At 47.3% G+C, this 25,087-nt stretch overlaps 3 protein-coding genes across 5 annotated transcripts; 1 reads left to right on the top strand and 2 right to left on the bottom strand.

Annotated features, from left to right (window-relative positions):
* Positions 1-265: 265 nt before the first annotated feature.
* On the bottom strand, positions 266-5,110 carry LOC141923197 (estradiol 17-beta-dehydrogenase 11-like). The gene is made up of 7 exons (XM_074823850.1): positions 4,783-5,110; positions 4,124-4,231; positions 3,355-3,486; positions 2,920-3,026; positions 2,385-2,522; positions 2,013-2,129; positions 266-926 (listed from the first exon to the last, which is right to left on the bottom strand). Exons 1-7 carry the CDS (start codon positions 5,047-5,049, stop codon positions 839-841), a joined length of 957 nt encoding a protein of 318 aa, XP_074679951.1. The 5' UTR covers positions 5,050-5,110; the 3' UTR covers positions 266-838.
* On the top strand, positions 2,197-24,090 carry NUDT9 (nudix hydrolase 9). 3 transcript variants are annotated; one of them, XM_074823854.1, is made up of 8 exons: positions 2,197-2,212; positions 16,781-17,017; positions 18,905-19,000; positions 19,790-19,876; positions 21,214-21,325; positions 21,738-21,884; positions 22,136-22,220; positions 23,458-24,090. In XM_074823854.1, exons 2-8 carry the CDS (start codon positions 16,824-16,826, stop codon positions 23,631-23,633), a joined length of 897 nt encoding a protein of 298 aa, XP_074679955.1. In that variant the 5' UTR covers positions 2,197-2,212; positions 16,781-16,823; the 3' UTR covers positions 23,634-24,090. The 3 variants fall into 3 exon arrangements, with proteins under 3 accessions (XP_074679955.1, XP_074679953.1, XP_074679954.1); XM_074823852.1 differs by lacking the exon at positions 2,197-2,212 and adding an exon at positions 15,015-15,220; XM_074823853.1 differs by lacking the exon at positions 2,197-2,212 and adding an exon at positions 15,234-16,598.
* HSD17B11 (hydroxysteroid 17-beta dehydrogenase 11) lies at positions 9,296-14,732 on the bottom strand. The gene is made up of 7 exons (XM_074823851.1): positions 14,280-14,732; positions 13,621-13,728; positions 12,852-12,983; positions 12,417-12,523; positions 11,876-12,013; positions 11,504-11,620; positions 9,296-9,990 (listed from the first exon to the last, which is right to left on the bottom strand). Exons 1-7 carry the CDS (start codon positions 14,487-14,489, stop codon positions 9,903-9,905), a joined length of 900 nt encoding a protein of 299 aa, XP_074679952.1. The 5' UTR covers positions 14,490-14,732; the 3' UTR covers positions 9,296-9,902.
* Positions 24,091-25,087: the final 997 nt, after the last annotated feature.

Genomic DNA, 25,087 nt, shown 5'->3' with positions numbered 1-25,087 from the left:
ATTGCAAGGAGAAAAATAGTGCAACTTGATATGTCTTCTCATGTCATAAATCACATTCTCTAGCATGCATGAAATGCAGAAGGGCATCCAGTAATATGTGGAGAAATACTGCCCTGTTTTCACAGGAAGGTGTTTTAAAAGTGTTTGGGAACTGCAGATGATCAGTGTGCGAAATTATATGGGGAAAGTGTGTATTACCTGATACCATACCTTAAATGCACCTCTAGGACCTGGTTTTGAATTTGACTGCCAAGAGACACACGTGTTAAAGAACTGTATTTATTTGGAAGGAGGCATGTTGATGTAATGCATAACTGATGTAATCACTTATAAGCCTGTATTATTTCAGATACTTACTACAAAAGGACATGAAATTCAGTGTTCATTAAAGCATTTTTTAAATTTAAAAACATAAATTGAGGCAAAACAGGCCACCCACCACCTCTATAAATCGCCTCTCAGAAGACACTTTTGCTGAGGGATGAGTCCCAATGAACACACTCTCAGCAATCCCTTGGTGCTCCCGCAGGCAGCGGTGCTGTCTCCCAAAGGCAGGCGCTGTGGGAATTCCTCTCTGCCCCAGCACCAGGAGACAGAGGCGAGGCGACACACGGCCAGAGCAGCCCTTGACACTTCTAGAGCTGCATCTCTGCTTTGTTAACGCTCCCTGTTGTGCAGGTGTGTCCCTGCTGCAGCTGTGGGATCGACCCTTGGGTGTGGTTGGACAGGGTGGCCTGGAAGCATCTTAGTTCTGCTCAGAATCAAACAGCTGAACCGCGCTCAGCACACGTCCTGATTTCACTCGTGCCACTGGGAAATGAGAATCAATTTTCACTTTTCACTGAGCGCTTCTCTGCCCAGTGACTGCATCAAACTTGGCATCAGTCATCTTTTTCAGAAGAGCCACGGCACGTTCTGGAAACAACCTGAAAGAGACAATAATGTGGAATTAATGTGGCATAAGAAACTTCAGTTCTGTGAAAAAGTGGCACTGCGGGTGAGGGAAGGGCTGGTCTGGGAGTGGAAGTGTGCACACCCAGACTGAGACTAAGACTTAAATTGGGCGTTATTTCCAAAGAACACCTACCCCTCATCGATCTCATCGATCTCTGACTAGTTTTAACTCCAGTCCCACCCGACTTGTTTTATAACAATTCCGGGACAGGTTTAGGTTGCAATATTGCTGCAGGATCCAGCAAGTTTTAATATCAAACATAGATATGTGCATTTGCTATCTCTTTGCTTTCAAAACCTTAACTGGTTTATTTGGGGAATTCTTGGGGGGGAAAAAAACCCCAAACATCTTTACACCCCCTTATAAACATAACTTTGGAGTTAGACCCAAGTTTGGTGGCTTTCACAAAGAAGAAATTACCAAGTGTTTCATGAGATCCTGTATTGATTTAGTTGTTCTGATGTTAATTCTGGGTTTGGAACCTGAGCTCTGATGAAAACACCTCTTCAGCAGAGCAGCTTGACTGGATATTAAAGACATGTGAGAGGGCAAGTCTTGCTTTTCATGGCAGAGCTAAGCAGTAGAGCCCTTTTAGAGCAATTTCCCCAGCATCTGTGACCTCGGTCTTTGGTGCTGACATTAAGAAACTAATACTAATAAAGAGCAGGTCCTCAACTCTGTCTGGCACTTCTATGATGTTGCTGTTTCAGAGAAAGTGTTGTTCACAAGCCCAAGGGAAATGGTGATTTGTGAAGACAAAATGATCTTTCTCCATCCCTGTCAGCCTGTAGAGTGGTCAAGTTCTCTACTGAGAATACTTAGCTGCAGAAAGTGGATCATAATGACCTATGGGGAGATTCAGTAAAATCTTTCTGTGGATGATGTCTGCTGTTGTCATTAGAAAGAACCACTGCACTATTTGGTTAACTTGTGATGGGTTCTAAAAAAAACCTTAATCTTGAACCAGATGTTACAAGTTTGATGTCTGTGTACTCAGGTAGTTATATTTGCTACATGTGAAGGATTTTTTTGTTTTGTTAGTATTCTTTCTACATACTTTTCAAGAAGTAGAGCAACACGTTGAACTGATGGAACAAAAACCATTTTCTGGTTGGTCAGTATTCCTTCCATCAGGGCCTCTACAACTTCTTCAACCTCCAAAATCTTCCCAAGCCTACAGAGGAAAGCACGCATGTAAGAGCGACGGTGGTAAAAGGGGCTGGAACCAGCTGATGCTTCACGTACGCACAAACTCGGGTAATTCAAAGGCAACCGTCATGTGGGCGAAGTGACGCTGCAGATTTTCTTTAGCCAATGGTACAGACTGTTTTTCTACGGTCAGCTGGAATACAAGGTCTAAAGCTGGGGCTAATATGTAGTGCCTTGATGCAGAGAAGGAAGGACAGGAAGGCAGAGTTTTGACAGTTACCTTGTACTGGGGTTTTTGACAAATCCAGTGTTTATAAAAACCGGACAAAGGCACGTAGTTTTTACTCCATCCTTTCCCAGGGTAGACAGCTCCTCTGTCAGAGCTTTATGAAATCCAACCGCAGCAAACTTGCTTGAACTGCAGGAAGGGGAAAAGCAGAAATGAGAAGGCAGGAACACTGTTTCTAGCTTTCTACAACTGGAAATGGCCTAACAGATCACACGGTACTGAGTAGTGAAAACACCAGAAATGTAATCCAGCTGAGAGACAGGGCAGAAACTAATTCTAACTGTCCTGATTCAGCCACAGCTAACGAGCTCCTGATTCAGTCAGAGCTAACGAGTAACTAAATCAGTGGGCACCTCCAGACATCCCTAAGCGCTGGCTGTTGTGCTTTTTCCCCCTTAGCAAAGGTACCTCCTTTGGACGTACCGTAGTCAGTGGGAGGACTATTTGGGTTACTCTGTGCTTGCTGATGGGGAAGACGCAATTAAAAATAAAAGAAATGAGGAGAGATGATTTTAAAATCACTTACCAATAAGCTACCATGTAAGAAATCACAAAATGACCTGCTGCTGAAGCCACTGTGACAACGTGACCATGGTTGTTGTTCATCATGGCTGGCAGAAAAGCTCTTGTGGTCTGGCAAGTCATTGAAACCACGAAGCACAAAGGGATGTGGGGAAGGCAAGAGGAAAAAGAACAATGTTTTCTTAGGCATATTCATTACTGACCCCGCCTGTCATTAACTATCAACTAGTGCTATCTCTAATGCCTTGTGCTGCACAGCCCTTCAGATTCTGAGAGGCACGGGGATACCCCTTCAGTCTAGCTGGGTGCCCCTGTGCTATACTCATCCCAAAGGCGCTTTGGTAATTTGCCGGTAGCTGAGAAGAAGCGCTGGTCTCAACATGCCTCCGCAGCAACGCTCCCAAACAAACGGAGGTATGAAGATGGTCATGGCCCTTACCCAGATGTGAGCAAGAATGTTGACTTCAAACATTCTCTCAACCTGGTGGTCCTGAGTCGAGAGCAGATCAGCAGCTGTAATCACACCAGCGTTATTCACCAGGATGGAGATGTCCCCGATTTCCTTTTTCACCTTGGGGACAGAAAAAACCCAGAAAGGTGCGTGTCATTCACTATCAGAACAATTCAAGGCTGTGGAAGACGAGTGACAATGAATTTCATTCTTAGCGTGGTTTCTTTTAGCCAGAGGAGGACCGTGCTGCGTTTCCAGATGAAGCAGGAACTGTGCAGCAGGACCACGGAATTTGGTTTAGATTTGACACTTCTCCCGTTATCACTGCCAGTATTTATAGCCTTGCACACATTGCCCATGGACACGGTACGCTCTGTGTAGTCACAGCTGGGACTACGGACGTATGGACTGTTTTGAGCCAGCTGGACCGTATCCTTTACAACAAATGGTTCACATGTCCTCAGTGCTGTCTGGGTGCTGTTCAGGGAACTTCCGGAAACAGAAGTTCCTGCGGGGGCTGGAAGTCTAAAGAACAAACTTGTCAATGAAGCGTGATACGCCAGAGCCTCACAGAAGAGGATGAGACTGGCTGCGATCTCGGAAGTGCTACTTCCCTCCCCGTACAGAAAGCAGCAAGAAGTGGGGAGCTTCCAAGGCCTTGCACAATTTGCACACAATACCTCTTCTCCCGGTTTCCCGACTTTTCTGAAACGGAGCATGTTTGGGTAAGCTTTTGGCTGTGCCCCTGCTCCCCTACCTTCTCTGCGGCGCTGTAGATTTCCTCCCTTTTGCTGCAGTCCACCACGAAGGCTTGAACGGTGGCTCCCAGCCTTTCGCATTCTGCCGCCGTGTCCTCAACGCCGTGCTGTAAGAGGCAGAAAAGAAACACGCTGCTTCTGACCTTCTATTGTCATCGAAATTGTTCTTAATGCCTTTGGGATCCACGGCCTCCCTTGGCAAGGTACTACAGTGCTGCTCATCTCCACCCTTACCACGTATTTCCCAGCACCAAAACTCACTCACTCGCTATTAAGTTTTTCCTTCTTCTTCCAGCGCAGTGGACATGGACAACGCTCCACTCGGCAGCAGCCCTTTACACATTGGGAGACTAGTGCCATCTACCACCTTTTCATTCGGCTGAAATGAAGAGGCTGCACTAGTGTGGCCGTTCAGCCAGGCACCAGCTACCCGGGTGACCGTGCCAGAGGGCTCTAGCTGGGGCTAGAGACAGCGAGCAGAAGGTCAACCTGCTCCTCTGCTGCAGAAACAGGCTTCTGGCCCCGTCAGCGAGTCGGCCGTGAGCCGAGGGGAGCGCAGGTGGGAGGAGGTGCTGTGGGGCCGTCTGTGTGCAGCCCTCCCGACGCTGCTGGGAACCCCGTGGCCTCGGAGCCGAGTGAGGCGGAGTTGCCCCGTTACCTTGTTGATGTCCCACAGCACCAGCCTGCTGTGCCGCTTGGCGAACTCGAAGGCCGTCGCTCTGCCCACGCCATGGCCGGCGCCCGTGATGAGAACCAGCTCCCCGCTGACAGACTTTCTCTTCACAGGGACAAAGAGCTTCACAAAAGCCTCCAGGTAGGAGTAGATGAGTGTGGCCAAAAACAGGAGAAGTTCCAGAAACGGATTCATCGCTCGCCTGAGGGCCCTTTGCCCGCCTGACCGGACTTTGATCTCTCGTGACGTCATGGGGGTTGGCCATTCACCAGCCACCGCCAAGGCCTGGCCCCACGTGCCAGGGGCACAGCAGCCTGTCAGAGAGTGGCGTTTGGGGAGGGGGCGTGCCCACGGGAGGGGATGGGCTGGGGGGTGGGAGGCTGCCGGGGCTGGATGGAAGTGGTACTAAAGTACCACTAAAAAATGAAAGAGGCAATCAAATTGGTCATCCGGTTACTGACAAAAACATCTTGAGGGTCCCCTAAACTCTATATTGTAATTCTGTCTCAAATCCTGCTGTGTGACTGCCCAGCTGCTCAGTCTCACGAGGGCCTGGAGCAGTTTTCTTCCTGGTGAGCCCAAGTTCATCCTTCCTCTGCACACCTGTGCGTCGCCAGTGGACTTTGTCCCCTACCTTCCTGTTGCAGGTCACTCAACAAAAGCTGAATGGCCCGTGTCCTTTCAACTCGTGGCACTCCACAGGTGAGCTCTTGGCTGGATGTTGCCTCTTATTCTGTCTTTTAATTAATCATTCATACCCAGTCCTTCCATTTTATGCCATGGCTGATGAGTTTCCTCAAGTCCTTTGGAAAATGGCACTGACTGCGTGAATTGGGTCATTCTTATCTGAGTCTAAATTTCACAACTCCCACTTGGACTTGCTTGTGTGTAATGGATTATCCAGAACCTTCACCAGATCAGGAATGCTTGTAGGGAACAGGAGAAACTAGTTTCAGGTTCATAAGGCTCTAACAACATAACTGCAAGGCCTTATTTGAAGATGATTGCTGACCTTCCTCCTTTGCTTTTTGGTTAGAAAGCTAGATGTGTCCAGGTCATGTTCATAATTTTACTTAAGGGTGTTTTTGAGCTGCTTGGGGAAGAGCGAAGTTTGCATGAACATCTGTCCGCTGACCAAAATCGGTCTCCTGTTAAGATTAGTTGAAAAGGATTTGGGTTTTTTTGTCCTGGGGGTTTGGCTGCACCGTTGCTCATCTTGTCTGTGGAGGACTGAGTTGGCTCCAGCAGAGAGATTCAGAGCAAGGCACTACCTACTTTCCTCTTGGAACTTCGTTCTGTTCATAATTAACACATCGGCATTTGGGCCAGACCCTAATTGCTCAGTTCAGCGGCGCTGTCATTTCCCTGGCGCAGGGCTCCAGTCAGTGCTGTGGCCGCGACGGAGGAGGCAGGGAGGGCAGAGAAGCACCGCTGCCAAGGGGCACCTCAGAGGGAGGCAGAGCACGAGGCCAGAGTCACTGCCCTGACTCGTAAGGAGTCCTAAGGCAGGGTGTGAGGTACCACCCTTCAAACTGGGGACTTGGCTGTAGGCAGTGACAGGAAGCTTGCTTGCATAGGCTCCTGCTAGGCACCCACAGAGACCAGACTTTGGGATAAGCTTCAGTTGTCTGTTGTGGACAGGTAGAGAACTGAGGAGTCTGTGGGGCTTGATGGTTCAATTCTGTCGCCTGGCGTTCGGGAGATGAAGGTTTAGATCCTCACTTTTGTGTCTTTTTCTCTATGCCGAGCAGAAGACTTGTGGCCATCGGAGACACAGAGAGGAACCGTAGCCACATACGGACTAGCACACAAGTTGCATTGCCTGGTAATTCCTCTGGCTCTGAGAGAGTGGACTAGATCTGGGAAAGCAGGAGCGGACACAGTCTCCCTCTCGTTAGGTGCAAGCGTGCTGAGAAACAGACTCTGCAGGAGAGTGCTGTCTGTCATTCCCCAGATGGATTTTGTCTTTGTGGCAGGTGCACCCGCCCAGTGAAAATAGGGCTTCTTGGCTACTGAAGTGTAGTAGCTACTGATTGCCCCTGCTCCCAGGGCTTCATGGTAGTTGGGGCCTTTGGCCAATGGGAGCCACTGTTGACCATGGATCAGATTGACCTGGGTATCAGTGGAGTCCCCTGGGGGAGCTATTTTGAGCTTGTCCCCTGGAGCAGCACTCTGTGGTCAAGGACTCTCCCCTTGGGTCAGGACGCTGCCCAAGGAAACTCCTTGAGGTGCCTTGGGTCGGGACGCTGTCCTGAGCAGATCCTCGAGGTTGAAAGCCCTCGCTTGTTAGGTGAGTGAGAGAGCGTTTTGGGTTGTTGTTAAACCCTAGGAAGTTGTTGTGTTCTCCTCTCACGGACATTTGAACCTCTAATTTGTGGAGGGCTAGTTGATTGTGTTGACAATAAATTTTTAATTTTTGGTGGTTGCTTATTTATTTGAGCACCTATGTAACAGTCTTCCAATTTAATGCTGCCATCAGAATCTGAATGATGCTCAGGGCTGGTGGGAATCGGGCTGGGGGAGGCCAGATGTCTTGTCTGATGTGTCCTCCTGGAGCCAGTCCTTCCCCTGCCTGAGGAGAGGGCCTACGCACCAGGATGTTGACCTGTCTTTCTTGTGGGTCTTTTTCAGCTGCTTCTGTGGAGTCATTGGACCGCACTGTACCCTTCCTCTGAGCAAGGAGTCAAGCTGTGAAATAGCAGAAACGTGGGAGGTGTGTACCAGGAGAGGCTAAGCTGGGTGGAAAGTTCAGAATGTTTACCAGCAATAGCAGAGACAACTGTCAAATACCTACAGATAAGTGAAGTACTGATTCAGCCTTTAGGCTCCAGTGTGAAGGGCAAGTATTTTGGCTGCTCTGCTGCTCCCTCTGACAGGGCTTTTGAAGCATCTGTACTTTAGACCCTTTGACTCCTCACTAGGTAAGAATAGGTGGAAGTGAACGTAATGAAAAAGCCCAACAGATGTGATCTACCTTCAATGGTCTCACATATGTGACAGGACTGTCATTGTAGCAAGAGGGCAATATGCAGCTGAAAAGAAAGCAGGGCCAGCAAAAACTGTGCAATTTGGCATTGGTTTGAAATGGGAAGCATGCCTCAGTATGCTTTAATTGGCTTTGTAGGGGATGGATTCTACGGGGAGCCACCGTCTCGGGCTGTGCCGAAGGGGACAGCGTGTTCAGGCCTCCGTCGGCTGGCTGTGAGCCAGCAAGCGCCTGGCCCAGCCAGGAGTTGCACAAGTAGACAGAAAGATAATCTGGGCTCTGAAGGGTTCTTTGACCCGTGTTTCGTCAGGTGCTGTTCTCTGGCAGCACAGGCTGAAGCCCTTTGGGGGTTTCACCTCCTGGCCAGGGCGGGTCCCATCAGAGCAGGCCGCTGGCTCGTGATGAGGAGCTGTGAGGAGGCTCATCTGGAGCCTCCCCCCCGCCGTGCCCCCTCTGCCCGCTGGCCTGGCACCCGCACCCAAGCCCCGGCCCTGGCCCTGCCGTGGGCTGCGCTGTCGGCGTGCCGGGCCTGGCCCTGGACCTCGCTGATCCCGATGCGGCTTCCCGGTGGGAGCGGGGACCTGCCGCGTCCCTGCAGCCTGGCCTGGTGGGCGGCAGGTGTAGTGCTGGGGCCTGAATAATAGGCCCTGAAACAATGTTCACCTCTAGATGAACCTCACAACCAAACGTTATCCAGTTTTAGTATCTGTTAATTACGGAAATCTGTATTACCATTAGCGTTTATCATTAGTATCTGATCATTAACGAACTATGGATGCTCACTAGTGAAGGATGCAGCTTGGACAGAATATAATCAGTAGTGAGGATGAAATGCTGAGAGAATGTATCCAACTTCCCGATTTAGCCTTGTTCAAGGCTGAGAGCCCAAGTGTTTGGCCTTGTTAGAAACTCCCTTGGTTCTCCCCCTGAGCCCTGGCTGGGCTTTGAGTGGAATCCAACAGGAGGATCAAACCAGATATTTCTGCTCAAAGAAGAGTGCAAGTCTTTCTGACTTTCTGTTTTTTGGTCCATAAGGCTGGACCCTCTTGCAGCGGCTCTGGATGCCTCAGCTACGGGTGGACGCACTGCATAGGGTTTTCCACTCGCCGGGAAAAGGACTCCAAATCCTCGCTGTAACCGGGGCTGCCCAGCACCTGCGGGTCTGCATGTGGGTAACGTATGCAAGTGGTGATGGATCTTTCTTAATCACTGTTCTCCCTGTCGTGTAGTAATGATGAGGTGCATTACCTTCCTTATTCTTATTTTCTATAATTAACTGTAGGTAGTAATAACTAATGTACTATTCTGTATTTTCCTTATTTTCTGTATTACTTGGTTATTCCCTTTAATCATTAACAGTAAAATAAGCCTACTCTTTTCACTCTGGTCTCTGAGTTTAACTGGCACCCTCGATCACAGAACAGCAGCCTCCGGCTGACCCTTTCACCGTTGCGGCATCTGCGCCACTGTCCTTGCTCAGACCGGTTACAGCTTCCACTGCCGAGAGGCACATTTGGGTTAGAGAACTGTATTTATTTGGAAGAAAGAGCGTTGATGGTGCTAACGCACAACTGATAATCGATGTAATGAGGTATTACATTACAAACAAGGCTAGATTATTGCAGGTACTCACTACAAAAGCACACGAAACCGTGAGTGTGCATTAGAGCACATTTTTTTAAATTTAAAAACATAAATTGAGGCAAAACAGGCCACCCACCACCTCTATAAATCGCCTCTCAGAAGACACTTTTGCTGAGGGATGAGTCCCAATGAACACACTCTCAGCAATCCCTTGGTGCTCCCGCAGGCAGCGGTGCTGTCTCCCAAAGGCAGGCGCTGTGGGAATTCCTCTCTGCCCCAGCACCAGGAGACAGAGGCGAGGCGACACACGGCCAGAGCAGCCCTTGACACTTCTAGAGCTGCATCTCTGCTTTGTTAACGCTCCCTGTTGTGCAGGTGTGTCCCTGCTGCAGCTGTGGGATCGACCCTTGGGTGTGGTTGGACAGGGTGGCCTGGAAGCATCTTAGTTCTGCTCAGAATCAAACAGCTGAACCGCGCTCAGCACACGTCCTGATTTCACTCGTGCCACTGGGAAATGAGAATCAATTTTCGCTTTTCACTGAGCGCTTCTCTGCCCAGTGACTGCATCAAACTTGGCATCAGTCATCTTTTTCAGAAGAGCCACGGCACGTTCTGGAAACAACCTGAAAGAGACAATAATGTGGAATTAATGTGGCATAAGAAACTTCAGTTCTGTGAAAAAGTGGCACTGCGGGTGAGGGAAGGGCTGGTCTGGGAGTGGAAGTGTGCACACCCAGACTGAGACTAAGACTTAAATTGGGCGTTATTTCCAAAGAACACCTACCCCTCATCGATCTCTGACTAGCTTAACTGCAATCCCACCCACGTGCATGACAGGTCTAAGGCTGGGTAACTACTGGGCAGTGTTTGGCTTCCACTATTGCCGCAGGATCCAGGAAGGTTCAATACTGAACAGAGAGGTGCGGATGGAGGGGTTTATGCTCTGAAAAGCAGCAGCCCTATGGGAGGATGAGATGGTAAAACTGAGGTGCAGTTTCCTCTCCTAGGATTTCTTCTCTTACGAGTCATGTCCCTCTGTGTCCCCCTGCCCCAAACTAAGACAAAAAAGCAAAGTTCTCCTACGGGCTCCGACAGCATGAGGTTTGACTTGTCTATGCTTCTGCACACTTGCACTGTCAGCATGCAGCTCTTAGAGATGCAAAAATATTTAAAAGCTTTTTCCCACTGTCTGGCATTGGGTTTTGCAGACAAGATATTATCAAGCATCTCATGAGATCCTGTAGAAGTGAACTGAAATGTTAACTTAGTTGTTCTGGTGTGAATTCCAGATCTGGAACCTGAGCTCTGGTCAAAACGCATCCTCAGCAGAGCAGCTACGCTGGACACTAAAGACGTGGGAGAGGATAAATCTTGCTTTTCATGGCAGAGTGAAGCAGTAGAGCCTTTTTAGAGCAATTTCCCCAGCATCTGTGACCTCAGTCTTTGGTGCTGACATGAAAAAACAAATACTAGTAAGCAGCAGATAGCCAGCGCTGTCTCCAACTATGCTGGGGCTGCTGGTTCAGAGAAACTCTTGTTCACAAGCCTCAGGGAAATGGCCTTCTGTAAAGACAAAATGTTCTCTTGTTCTCCCTCTCCTTTCCCGGACAGCAGCTGAATTCTCCCCTGAGAACATTTCCCTGCAAAAAGTGGATCACAAGGGCCTATGAGAGGGCTCAAATGTAGGATGTCTGCTGTTGCCATTTGAAAGAACCACAGCCATTTCATTACTTATCCTGTGTTCTGCTCACACTACAATATCTCAGATGGATAGTTCTGTAGAAAATAATATTCTCTCTGGCAGACAGTTACACATTATCCAGTTACTAGAGGCATACTGATGTCAAATCTGGACTGATAAATAACTGAGTGTAGTAATGTCAAACACTGAAGATAATACAAAAGAAATTAAACTGGGTGGATTGTGAATTTCTGCTGCCCAGCTTTCATTCCAGGGTTTCTCTGTGCTGCCAAACCATATCTTTTACTACCATGAGTGCAAAATGCTGTTCCTCGTAACATAAAACTTCATCTTGAATCAGATGTTACAAGTTTGATGTCTGTGTACTCAGATATTTAGCATTGATATGTTTTTTCCTCACCCTCTGCCCATTTTTTTTTTCTTTTGCTACTTACATTTCAGAAAGCAGAGCGATGCCTAGATGTGATGGAACAAAAACCATTTTCTGGTTGGTCAGTATTCCTTCCATCAGGGCCTCTACAACTTCTTCAACCTCCAAAATCTTCCCAAGCCTACAGAGGAAAGCACGCATGTAAGAGCGACGGTGGTAAAAGGGGCTGGAACCAGCTGATGCTTCACGTACGCACAAACTCAGGTAATTCAAAGGCAACCGTCATGTGGGCGAAGTGACGCTGCAGATTTTCTTTAGCCAATGGTACAGACTGTTTTTCTACGGTCAGCTGGAATACAAGGTCTAAAGCTGGGGCTAATATGTAGTGCCTTGATGCAGAGAAGGAAGGACAGGAAGGCAGAGTTTTGACAGTTACCTTGTACTGGGGTTTTTGACAAATCCAGTGTTTATAAAAACCGGACAAAGGCACGTAGTTTTTACTCCATCCTTTCCCAGGGTAGACAGCTCCTCTGTCAGAGCTTTATGAAATCCAACCGCAGCAAACTTGCTTGAACTGCAGGAAGGGGAAAAGCAGAAATGAGAAGGCAGGAACACTGTTTCTAGCTTTCTACAACTGGAAATGGCCTAACAGATCACACGGTACTGAGTAGGAGGCAAAAAAACACCAGAAATGTAATCCAGCTGAGAGACAGGGCAGAAACTAATTCTAACTGTCCTGATTCAGCCACAGCTAACGAGCTCCTGATTCAGTCAGAGCTAACGAGTAACTAAATCAGTGGGCACCTCCAGACATCCCTAAGCGCTGGCTGTTGTGCTTTTTCCCCCTTAGCAAAGGTACCTCCTTTGGACGTACCGTAGTCAGTGGGAGGACTATTTGGGTTACTCTGTGCTTGCTGATGGGGAAGACGCAATTAAAAATAAAAGAAATGAGGAGAGATGATTTTAAAATCACTTACCAATAAGCTACCATGTAAGAAGTCACAAGATGACCTGCTGCTGAAGCCACTGTGACAACGTGACCATGGTTGTTGTTCATCATGGCTGGCAGAAAAGCTCTTGTGGTCTGGCAAGTCATTGAAACCACAAAGCACAAAGGGATGTGGGGAAGGCAAGAGGAAAAAGAACAATGTTTTCTTAGGCATATTCATTACTGACCCCGCCTGTCATTAACTATCAACTAGTGCTATCTCTAATGCCTTGTGCTGCACAGCCCTTCAGATTCTGAGAGGCACGGGGATACCCCTTCAGTCTAGCTGGGTGCCCCTGTGCTATACTCATCCCAAAGGCGCTTTGGTAATTTGCCGGTAGCTGAGAAGAAGCGCTGGTCTCAACATGCCTCCGCAGCAACGCTCCCAAACAAACGGAGGTATGAAGATGGTCATGGCCCTTACCCAGATGTGAGCAAGAATGTTGACTTCAAACATTCTCTCAACCTGGTGGTCCTGAGTCGAGAGCAGATCAGCAGCTGTAATCACACCAGCGTTATTCACCAGGATGGAGATGTCCCCGATTTCCTTTTTCACCTTGGGGACAGAAAAAACCCAGAAAGGTGCGTGTCATTCACTATCAGAACAATTCAAGGCTGTGGAAGATGAGTGACAATGAATTTCATTCTTAGCGTGGTTTCTTTTAGCCAGAGGAGGACCGTGCTGCGTTTCCAGATGAAGCAGGAACTGTGCAGCAGGACCACGGAATTTGGTTTAGATTTGACACTTCTCCCGTTATCACTGCCAGTATTTATAGCCTTGCACACATTGCCCATGGACACGGTACGCTCTGTGTAGTCACAGCTGGGACTACGGACGTATGGACTGTTTTGAGCCAGCTGGACCGTATCCTTTACAACAAATGGTTCACATGTCCTCAGTGCTGTCTGGGTGCTGTTCAGGGAACTTCCGGAAACAGAAGTTCCTGCGGGGGCTGGAAGTCTAAAGAACAAACTTGTCAATGAAGCGTGATACGCCAGAGCCTCACAGAAGAGGATGAGACTGGCTGCGATCTCGGAAGTGCTACTTCCCTCCCCGTACAGAAAGCAGCAAGAAGTGGGGAGCTTCCAAGGCCTTGCACAATTTGCACACAATACCTCTTCTCCCGGTTTCCCGACTTTTCTGAAACGGAGCATGTTTGGGTAAGCTTTTGGCTGTGCCCCTGCTCCCCTACCTTCTCTGCGGCGCTGTAGATTTCCTCCCTTTTGCTGCAGTCCACCACGAAGGCTTGAACGGTGGCTCCCAGCCTTTCGCATTCTGCCGCCGTGTCCTCAACGCCGTGCTGTAAGAGGCAGAAAAGAAACACGCTGCTTCTGACCTTCTATTGTCATCGAAATTGTTCTTAATGCCTTTGGGATCCACGGCCTCCCTTGGCAAGGTACTACAGTGCTGCTCATCTCCACCCTTACCACGTATTTCCCAGCACCAAAACTCACTCACTCGCTATTAAGTTTTTCCTTCTTCCTCCAGCGCAGTGGACATGGACAACGCTCCACTCGGCAGCAGCCCTTTACACATTGGGAGACTAGTGCCATCTACCACCTTTTCATTCGGCTGAAATGAAGAGGCTGCACTAGTGTGGCCGTTCAGCCAGGCACCAGCTACCCGGGTGACCGTGCCAGAGGGCTCTAGCTGGGGCTAGAGACAGCGAGCAGAAGGTCAACCTGCTCCTCTGCTGCAGAAACAGGCTTCTGGCCCCGTCAGCGAGTCGGCCGTGAGCCGAGGGGAGCGCAGGTGGGAGGAGGTGCTGTGGGGCCGTCTGTGCGCAGCCCTCCCGACGCTGCTGGGAACCCCGTGGCCTCGGAGCCGAGTGAGGCGGAGTTGCCCCGTTACCTTGTTGATGTCCCACAGCACCAGCCTGCTGTGCCGCTTGGCGAACTCGAAGGCCGTCGCTCTGCCCACGCCATGGCCGGCGCCCGTGATGAGAACCAGCTCCCCGCTGACAGACTTTCTCTTCACAGGGACAAAGAGCTTCACAAAAGCCTCCAGGTAGGAGTAGATGAGCGTGGCCAGAACCAGGAGAAGTTCCAGAAACGGATTCATCGCTCGCCTGAGGGCCCTTTCCCTGCGGCACGGAGCCGGGAGCTGTGACGCCGGCGGGAGCACGGCGGGCCGGGGCGGGGCGGGCGCTGTGGGCGGTGAGGCCCGGCCCAGCGCGCTCCCGCGGGGGCTCTCTCCTCCGACGCCGCCCGGGGGCGCCCGCGCCCCGCCTCCGCGCGCCCCGCTCGGTCCGTCAGTCACGGGCTGCTGCCCTGCCCTGACCCCGCCGCGCTCCGCCCGCCCCGGCCGGGCCCCGACTCCCTTTGCCGCGCGCGGCCCCGTGAAACGCGGGGCCAGCGATCGCCGAGGCCGGGCCGCGGTCAGCAACGGTCCCGCCGGCCCCAGCAGCCAATCAGAGCGCGGCCTTTGGGGGGGGTCGGGCGCCTGTCCGTGCGGGAATCCTGTGGGATGGGGGCGCTCGCGATTGGTGGCGCGCCGTCCAATGAGAGGCGAGCTTGTAGAAGGAGCCGTGGGCAGCGGCGAGCGGCGGCCTGGGGGCGGGCGCGCGGGGCGGCGCGGCGCGGTCCGGCAGGTAGTGGGGGGGCGTCGGGGGGCCCCAACGGCTCCCTCTTCGGAGCCGAGCTGGGGTCGGTGGCGGGGCCCACGCTGCTCCTCGCCGGCGCCCTGCGTGCGGCGGCGGTGCCCGGTTTCGCTCGGGCGGTCGCCGTGTTTTCTTTCACCGTTGCGCTGTCCGCCCTGCCTGCCCGGTGCGCTCGGCGCCGCCCGCCCCTCAGGTATATGGTGAATCTGGGCGGTGCCCAGGCCCGGCTGGGGCGGGTGCTGCGGAGTCTCGGGGCCTGCCTGAGTCAGTGGCTCTGCTGGCGTTTGGCCCCGCTGAGGGGGTGCTCTGTGCTCGGGGGGGAGCAGCCACCTCATCGCTGGGCCGAGAGCTCGGGGCTGCCGTGCCATCCCCTGCCAGCTGAGGAGGAGCTTGCTATGGGCTGTGGTGTGTAGCTGAGGGGGGTCCCTTCCGGGCATGGCAGAAACAAAATTTAAAACTAAAATGATGTTCTTAGTGAAAACCACAAAAGTGCTGTACCATTGACCTGCGTGTGGAGGTTGGCAGCCTCTCAAGTATGCCCTTTTCCCTATCTGCGTTAAAGATTTTTACGAGCCTCAAGTGGTTCGTGGGTTGAATTGTGCTCTTGAGAACATCACCTCAGCAGTTTTTGAAAAAGCCTGGCCCGTTCTGCTAGTTATAACTTAATATTCACATCCGGAGATCAAAACTTAATGTTTTGAGTTGCTTGCTTCTTTTTTTATCTGAAACTCATTAGTTCCATCATCACCTTGTGCAGATGTTGTTAAAAGCTGTGTGTGTTTTTGCAGAAGAGATACATTTCCCTATATGCTGAAAGTGATTTTTATTGAATTAAAAAAAAGCCACCTTTTCACTAAGAGCTTGTAAGTATCTTGTTTTTAGAGTACTCTTGTAGGTTATAGCCCCTCGTTGAGCTTTGAGTCTCTTATTTAGAGTAATCCTCTTTTTGTAATAGTTAAAAAAAATTGAGTACAGGAAGGCTGCTTTGTGTATTGAAGGAAATCTTTGTAGAGTTTTTAAGAGCTGGTGATCAGGCACTGTAATCCAATCAGCTCTTAAGTATTTCATTCCTGACTGGTCTTTCAGCTCCCAAAAACCCATGGCAAGATAAAATCACTAGAGATGTCAAGTATTTTTTTTTTTTTTTTAAGCCTAGCTAGTTTGATAGTTCTAGCCTTCTCTGAAATTGAAAAACAAGGTATGTGTTATCCTACTCACTATTGCACAAAATTATATTTTGGTGATCACAACAACTGGTAGAGCTGTGTTGCTCAGGCTTTTGGATGTTTCATTCTTGCTCTTAGCTGGTCTATGACTGGATGTGAGAGCAGGGCTCTTGTAAGGCTGGGTTGATTTGTGGGTGAAATGCCCACATATGGAGATTTAATGCTCAAGCAGGCCTTCCTGTTGTGTTTATGGTAAATATCTTTGAGTGTTCCTTGTATATGCTTAATAACTGGTCAGTGTTCCACATGGTCCAGAATGGCAGTTCTAGTTCTCAGCTTCTCACTCATGCTGTGAAATCTTCACGTGTGTCTAGCAGAGCACTCTTCTATTTCAAGAAGCCAAAGGTAAAATTCAGAATTTGTTGGTCCAGACATAGGTTTGCATGATGTCTGAAAGAAGCAATAATACATTGCTGAGGGCTGTTTTGTGGGAAAAGTCTCGGGTGTTCCGCTTTCTATAATGTACTATGGGATTAAATAATAGGGTTAAAGCCTGACAAATGAAGTACTTTTTTTTTTTCTTTCAGTAACTCATCTGCAAACTGTTGGCCCCGTCTTCATCCTGTTAACATGTTCAACAGTTGCAATGTTAAGTTCTACCACAGCAAAGCTCTCACCTCCCCATATCCAGGATCACATGTTGAGCGTAGCCAAGTTCCTGAAGATAAAGTGGGCTGGCTGATTGAGTGGAAAGATTATAATCCTGTGGAGTACACAGCGGTGTCTGTTTTGGCTGGACCCAATTGGGCAGATCCCCAGATCAAGTGAGTGAAAATTGTGGCTCTTTTCACCTGTGAACATGGCAGCAAGAAATAGTGATCAGCTGAGTTAGTAAGACCAAATGTGTGATTCTACAGTGATCTCTAAAAGTCAAGAACTAGAAAAATGGTTTTTAGGGAACTGAATGGTTTGGGTTAGCAGTGAAGGTCTTTGACACATGATTTTACTGAGCTGGTGACTGGGATAAGAATAGTGTTAATTGGAATAATGGACAGCTGTTGATGCTGCGTAGTGCTGCTTCTCTGTGTTGTGAGAGAAGTAAAAATCTCCTTAAGAATTCAGGATAACATTTTTGTAATATACTTGTTTGTTCATGGATTGAATGCAAGATGAGAAAAGAATTAAAGTAGAATTGTAGTTCTTGAGTTGAGCACTCTTGACGCAGGAAATGTGGCGGGTTGAATGCATGATTGCAATTCTCCTGTGAAAGTGTATGTTCATTTTTATTGATTCTGTGAATATATTCTCAAGGAATGCTGTATGCTTCTTAGCCAGAAGTTGGATGCATGCATCTAGTGTAGCTTGTGATAATGGGAAATTAATTCAGACCCTTCATCAACGGAGCTGGTGCAGGGTCTGGAGCACAGGTCTGATGGGGAGCAGCTGAGGGAACTGGAGGGGTTTAGTCTGGAGAAGAGGAGGCTGAGGGGAGACCTCATCGCCCTCTACAACTCCCTGAAAGGAGGGTGCAGAGAGGGGGGATGAGTCTCTTGACCCAAGGAACAAGCTCCAGGACAAGAGGGAATGGCCTCAAGCTGCACCAGGGCAGGGTTAGACTGGCTCTTAGGGAGTATTTCTTTGCAGAAGGGGTTGTTGGGCGTTGGAATGGGCTGCCCAGGGCAGGGGTGGAGTCCCCATCCCTGGAGGGGTTGAAGAGTCGGGTTGACCCAGCGCTGAGGGATCTGGTGGAGTTGGGAATGGTCAGTGTGAGGTTCATGGTTGGATTGGAGGATCTTCAAGGGCTTTTCCAACCTAAGATGGTTCTGTGATTCTGTGAAATGGTGATTCCTGTGTATGCACATCTAGGTAGAAAGATCAGAAGATAATGGCACTTGTGGTTTCAGTGGGAAACCTTCCTTGTTTCCCTTTGCTGGGTGAACATGTGCTTCTATTTGCTTTTAATGTGGTTAGTATTCTGCTGATTGCAAGGCACACTGCTCCTTAGAGTCTGTAGGACTGCTGATGTTCTGCCAAGCCATAGTTGGGAAGGTGTCAGATAATCTTTTAGTAGGTGTTGGTAATACTTGAGAATTCAGAGTGATTTTTTAGGTATTGGTGTAACTTTCCAAATGAATTATGTGTGGAAGAAGCTAGTCAGTCGTTTGAAACCTGTGACGGTTTGAGAGGAATTGCTTTTGGGAAAGGAAATACACTTACATAGACAGCTGCTTCTCTACCAGTTTTCAGAGGTGCGTGTAGGAGATTGACATTAAGCTAACTTTGAAAATCGGTGATTATTAGCTTGTAACTCTGATAAATCATATCTAATAAAAATTTCTGCTTGCTTTTTTTGAATTAGCAAAATCTTTTTTAGTTTTATCAATGGGTAACATCCTTCTATGTTCTCTAACCTTAACAAGAACACCTTTGAAACACTTTGCATTTCTCTAGATTTTCATTTAGACAATGCGAAATACTTTAGAGGGGCACACTTACGTCTGCAGAACTAAATACGGGGAAATTGTCATCAGTAAAGGTTGAAACTTTATAGCCTCTTAGAGAAAAGGGAAGGCCTGCAGCATAAATTCTGTTAAAAACTGCTCATTGGTCAAATGGGGGTGGCTGATCTGGTGGTTGGCCTTCAAGCTTTTGTTGGGCAGAGGGGTGTATTGCATTTTATAACTTACCTCAATTTGTTCTTTTCCACACAGCGATAAAGGTTTTTCTCCCAAATTCAATGAGAGAGATGGAGAGGTTGAAAGGAGGAGTCTGAATGGCTTGTATGTGGTTGAAAATGGGAGGCCCCGGTAAGTGGGTTTTTTGTTTGCGTATTCGTTTCAGTGATGTAGTTTCAGAGCTCTTACAGGTCTGTCAGTTTTGATACATGGTACCTGCTAGAACAAAATCAAGATAGTCTCTCCTAGAGACAGGAAAAATGATACCTCAGGGCCAGAGAGTTCTTTCTGGAAGAAGGTTGTGGCAGACACGCACTAAACGGTTAGCCAGTACTACCACGACAGATGGTTGTGGTGATGCTGGAGTTGCAGGAGGTCTAACACTGTTAATAGTAGGCTCTGTTGAATTCATTGTTTCCCACAGTTAATCAAGTGTTGGGCTCTGAAGCTTTGGTGCCACTTCTGTGCTGTGGCGTAGCGGGAGAGTATTTTCTTCCACTGACAAATCCTGGCATAGCACAGGTAATCTCACCTAAAAATAATTTGTTTTCTGTGTGCCATTTATACATAATTGAATGCTCTGTGCATCTTTAGTCTTGTTTCAGACAAGATTGTGTGCACAATGAGTGTAATGCTTGATCAGGAGTATCTCAGGACACAAGATCTGGTAATGACAAAGCTGTTTTGTGTATTTCCTTTCCCTCTACTATCAAACACAAAAAGAGGTTAATAAAGGACAAAACTGTGCTTTGTCTGTCTTGCTCTTTAAAGCATATGGTGGCACTGAATGTATGTTGCTATCCTTTCCTTTGTTGTTGTTTAAACTTCTTTAAAGCTGCTTTTTTTCAGGATACTTGGAACGTATTTTATTTTGAATGTGGGGAAGTAAATATGTCTAATGTACTGTGCCACTGATTTCAGAAATCCGGTGGGAAGGACTGGTCTCACAGGCAGAGGATTATTAGGGCGCTGGGGACCAAACCATGCTGCTGATCCTGTTGTAACTAGGTAAGGGACAGGTGACTGAAAGGTGTTCTGCAGTAGAGCAGAACACCCATGCATTTTGCTTTCTCTGTGTATCTCTGGACAGGCTGTTACTTTTCACAGACCTTTTGTGTGTGTTCCTCTATGTGTAAGCCCATTCAGATATGGGTATCTGAATGGAGAGATATATGGACGTGCAGAACATGAATTTCATAATCTTTTAGTTGTCTCTGGAAAAGAGTAAGGACTCACTGTTAATGACAAGCAATCGCTTCTGAAATGCTGAGGAAGCAGACTTTAAAAAAAAAAAAACAAAAACAACCCAGGAGGCTTAATTAAATAGAAATATATTATACAAATAATCTTTAGTAATGAAGATAAAAACTGAAAGGATTACTGATACTATATATGTAATATGCCAAAAGGCCTTAGATGAGGCATGTTAAACTGCAGGAATAGGTTTTCCTGTCATAATGACTGAACAGCAAAAAAAAAAAAAAAGCAGCGTGCCTACTTTTGCTCTGTAAGAAATACTAACTTGGCCTCATATATTATAGGAGGAGGTGAGATTAGGCTCCGCTTTTTTGTCAGTGTATGCTCTGTTTTAACGGTGCTTTCACCAGCAGGATCTGTGTGTACATGCTAACTATTTTACACAAAGAAAGCATTCAGAAAAGATGGAGGAGTTAACAAAGGTGCAAGCTAGGAAGTGCCATGCTGAAGATAGAACCACTGTGAAAATCATCCTAATGCATTTTACTACTTCCCGTTTCAGAAGGCTGTCGACACTACTGAATTGTTTCCTTGAAAGTAAAAGAAATGTTGTTTTTATTTTGTCTTTGTTTAGATAGCTTTTTGCTTTAACTATTGGTAGCTCTTCTTGATTTTTTTACTGAAGGCAGTGGTGGGGATTTGTGGCCTTGCGCTGGCACTGGATGGGCAGGGGTGGGCAGTTCGGGGCTGTTGCAGCCTGCGCGGAGGCGCTGCTCTAGCAGAAGGCGACTGACCCTCTCGTCGGGGAGAGGCACAAGCGTGGCTCGGTGAGCTCTGCAGCGGGTAGGATGTGCTGGATGCAGCCCTCACAGGAGCTGCTGCCCTCAGCATGGCCACTGACATGTGGCTCTTGGGCAGTTTCTGCCCCTTTGGCTGAGGAGAACACAGCCGGTAGCGGCGTGTGAAAAACTCGGTGTTTTGCCCTTGGTTGTGGCCTTGCCGGACGGCATCCGTCGGTCCCCCCGTGACTGTCCTTTCTATTCTTTATTTGCCCCTGCACAGGTGACAGCGCAGGCACCTTGCTGTTCCTCTCCCAGCATGTGTGTCAAGAAGCAGCAAAGCGTGTTCTTGTTTGTCGTTTGCTGCAGGTGGAAGAGGGACGAAAGAGGCAATAAAATTGCTCATCCGGTTACTGGCAAAAACATCTTACAGTTCATATCCATCAAGAGGAGAGACTGTGGGGAGTGGGCCATTCCAGGGGTAAGAGGAAAGCTCTGGACACAGTAGATGTTTCCCTGCTGGTAAGGCCACAAGGCGATGACTGGCATGTGCATGATAAAATCATGCTTTTTGATGAACAACCTCGTGTTGTGAAGGTGAGGAGAAATGCTCCTTAAAGTAGTTTTGCCCAAGCATCAGCTGGTATGCCTTCTGCTGTTTCTGCATTGCAAGGTTGTATTCATATTTAATTTTGACAGTGTCTTTTGCTTGATGCAGGCACAATTTAATCTATTGCAAGTTTTGAAGGATGTACGTGCTCGCTCTTTACAGCTAAGTGTCCACAGTATGATGCAGGTGGATGTAATATACTAAAACCAGTCAAGGGGAGTAAAAACAAGTGGAATCTGAGCGGTAGTCACCTCTTTTTTTTTTTTCTTTTCCCCCCTCAAAGGGGATGGTGGACCCAGGGGAGAAGATTAGTGCTACCCTGAAGCGAGAATTTGAGGAGGAGGCCTTGAATTCCTTGCAGAAATCACCTGAGGAGAAAGCAGAATTGGAGAAGCAACTCCACAAGCTGTTCAGCCAGGAACACTTTGTGGTGAGCTCTGTGTCTCTTGTGATAGCCTTTGGAGCTGTGCATGCAAGTTGCAGCTGTATGGAACTTGGAAGAAGTGTAGCTGAAATGAAAATAAGCTGTGATGCTCGGGTTGTTATGGTGTAGGAAATGGAATGGACTACTGAAAACTCTGTAAGGGCAAATGTATCAGAGGGGGGGAAAAAAATAAATCTTATTGATTGCACCTTGTTTGTTGTGACACTAAGCTTGTTTTGGTTTGTTCGGTGCCGTAGGTGTACAGAGGGTATGTGGATGACCCTCGTAACACTGATAATGCCTGGATGGAGACAGAGGCTGTGAACTATCATGACGAAACTGGTGGGTATCTCCATGAGTGCTCTTACTTGCCTTTATATGTAGGGACGTATATCAGGCTGAGATTGGTAATGAAGGTGGGGGAGCATGCAAGTCAGGTGTAAAATATTGGACTAAAACCAATGGGTGTGAGGGTCTCTTGTCTCCTAAGATGTTCAACCATGACAGGTAGTTGTTCCCCTTTGGTTTCTGTCAGTCTTGAAATAAGGAACATATGGACTTTGCCTGAGAATTAGTTATTCATTTGTTAGCTAGTTCTAAGCTATGGACCATGTGCCTTCATATGGAGATTGAACATTGGACCAGGGTTCCTTCTTGTCACTGGCAGATTTTCATTATGTTTATTGCTTTGGTGTTTTAATTGGTGAGACCTTTTATCTTGGTTATTCTGCTAGAGTAATTGGTGGACCTTATTTTACTTCTATAAATCAGTAGGAATGGGTATACATTGTTAGTTCTTAGATTGGTCTGTTATCTTAGATTCTCATCTCTCCCCTTTTAAGATAAATCAATCTAGTTAGGTTATATCACTTCATATAGTGACATTTCCACTGTGTTTTAGGTAGTAGATACCAGTGGTGAAGTTTCACATGTCACTGGTCCTTGATTTATCAGGCCCCAGAAACAGTGAAGATAACTGTTCCTTTGGTCTTTGTTTCTAATACACATTTTATAATACTTCCAAAAGCATTTCTTTGGTTGTTGTCTGTGAAGTCCTGGGACTCTTTTTGGAAACAGAGTAAGAAACTTTGGAGAGCAATTCAGAAGCCTTTCTGCATCCCTCCCTAAGTACTATTTTTGATTTTGGTGCTTTTAGTAAAATTTTAATTTTTCTGGTTATCCATAAGCATATATAAGTTTCAGAATTCAGTTTGTCCTGTAGAATAGTACCTGAGAAAGGAAACAGTCAAATACTAGCCAAACAAACAAAAATCAAGGCAGAAGGATTGTCTAAACTGACGACTTCTAGTAACTTGTCATGCTGCTGATGGTACCCTTAGGAGTGGTGACAAGGAGTTAACACAACCTCTGCCACCCAGATTTGCCTTAAAATAGTGCAAGTATGAAAAAGGTTTCTGGCACAGCATCAGTGAACAACTTAATTAGTTTCTTCTCTGAGAAGCAGTTGAGGTTGCTGCCTGTGAAGGAGCTACGTGGAAGGATGGAACTGATCAGATGAGAGAAGAAAAAGCAGGAAAGAACATGCAATAGCATGTCCTAACTCTTGTTTTGTGAACAGGTGAGACAATGGATAATTTGCCTCTGGAAGCAGGTGATGATGCTGGAATGGTGAAGTGGGTTGACATCAGTGAGAAGCTCGAGCTGTATGCAAGTCATAGCTATTTCATTAAGCTTGTGACTGAGAAACGGGGAGCCCACTGGAGTGAGGATCCTAGTCCTGAGTACCATGAGTGATGTAAACGGAGAACCGACGGACACCAAGGGGAGAAAACGTTTTCCAGCATTGAAACAGATGACATTGTCCTTTTCAGTGGAAATCCAATGAAAATTCTGTGAAATTCAGCTGGCAAAAACACTTGGCAGTGAGAAATAGAGGATTTTTCAGAGACTTCAGGTTGCTTCTTTTGACTTCTCAGCTAGTGTGAAATGAGATGAATGTGGAGCTGTACCTTGTTTTGCTTGCTCATCTTCATTATTTGCAGCCGTTTCATGATATCTGCAGATTTGCTTGGCAACACTGGGATTCTGACTGGTTGTAGTTCATAGGTTGTTCACTTTAGCTCTGTATTTTTGCACTGATTTCTTGTCAGGAGTATGAATCCTTAAGGAGTGTGAGACTTGTGGGATGATAACCTGAATAATGACTTAAGTGCTACATAATAAAGTGAAGTTTCTTTTCTGAGTCATTTCACTTAACATGTCTTTTCAGTGATTTTCTATTTTGAGAGATTAGTTTTCACACTTAATTGCTTTCTAGCTTACAGTATGGATGGTATTCACATCTGAATATCTGACAGTGTCCCTAAAAAGAGAACTGTTGGAGGATGTAACTTGATGACTGATTTTGGGAGCTGGATTTCAATGTTGTTCTCATTCCACTGCTTATCACAGTACAGCTGTTGGGGAGACTGTGCCATAAACAGGATCATTGGAAAGAGCAGCCTTGAAGTATAATCCTGTAAATTGTGGTGGGATTTTTACAGTTTAAGTAATGTAACTTGCAGTCAGGAGGCTGATGTGGACCTTCTATGGCATTTATGCTGATAACAAGAGCTGCACAACAGTTACTGTCACTTCCCTGTGTGTTTTTAATCAGGGGGTAATTGCTGTTAATTGTGTAATAGTATCAAGAGTTGGTGATGGTAACAGCTAAAAGTCAAAGTTGAGACCTGGGGAGGGGATCTTAATGAATTTTGAGCCATGTGTTGAAGTAGGGTAGTGATAAATGTCATGGTCTGGAATTGCCTTGTATGCCTGTGACGTGCTCATGCATTGTTGAGACTGTTGGCTACATCCTGCTTAACTAATGAATGATTTTAGGGCATGTTCCTTTTCAATGCCACCCCTTCCTTCCAATTATCTAATGAAATCTGGAGGAGTCATGTGTTTATACAGGGAACCCTGGGAATCTTGTAGAGTTATTAGTATGTTCCTTTCAAAAGAAAAGGCAATGCTGGGAGCTATTAATTTTTCTTCCAATCCTTGCTCACCTCTTCCTGCACACTTGATTTCTTTTGTAGTCTTACTAAAACAGCATAAATGCTTTCTGTTGCAGTAGAAGCTTCCATAGACTTGGTTTATGCAAAAATCTTTCTTCAAATCATAGGTAAGATCTGGTGGTTGCTTAGGCAGAAACTATTTTGATTAATCTGTCCTTGGCATAGTATGGAGACGGTAATATCTGGTAG

Source organism: Strix aluco, chromosome 4 (assembly GCF_031877795.1).
Source record: "Strix aluco isolate bStrAlu1 chromosome 4, bStrAlu1.hap1, whole genome shotgun sequence".
In the NCBI taxonomy this organism is placed as follows: Eukaryota; Metazoa; Chordata; class Aves; order Strigiformes; family Strigidae; genus Strix; species Strix aluco.
The sequence above is the reverse complement of the archived record's forward strand: the minus strand, read 5'-3'. Positions and strand labels throughout refer to the sequence as shown.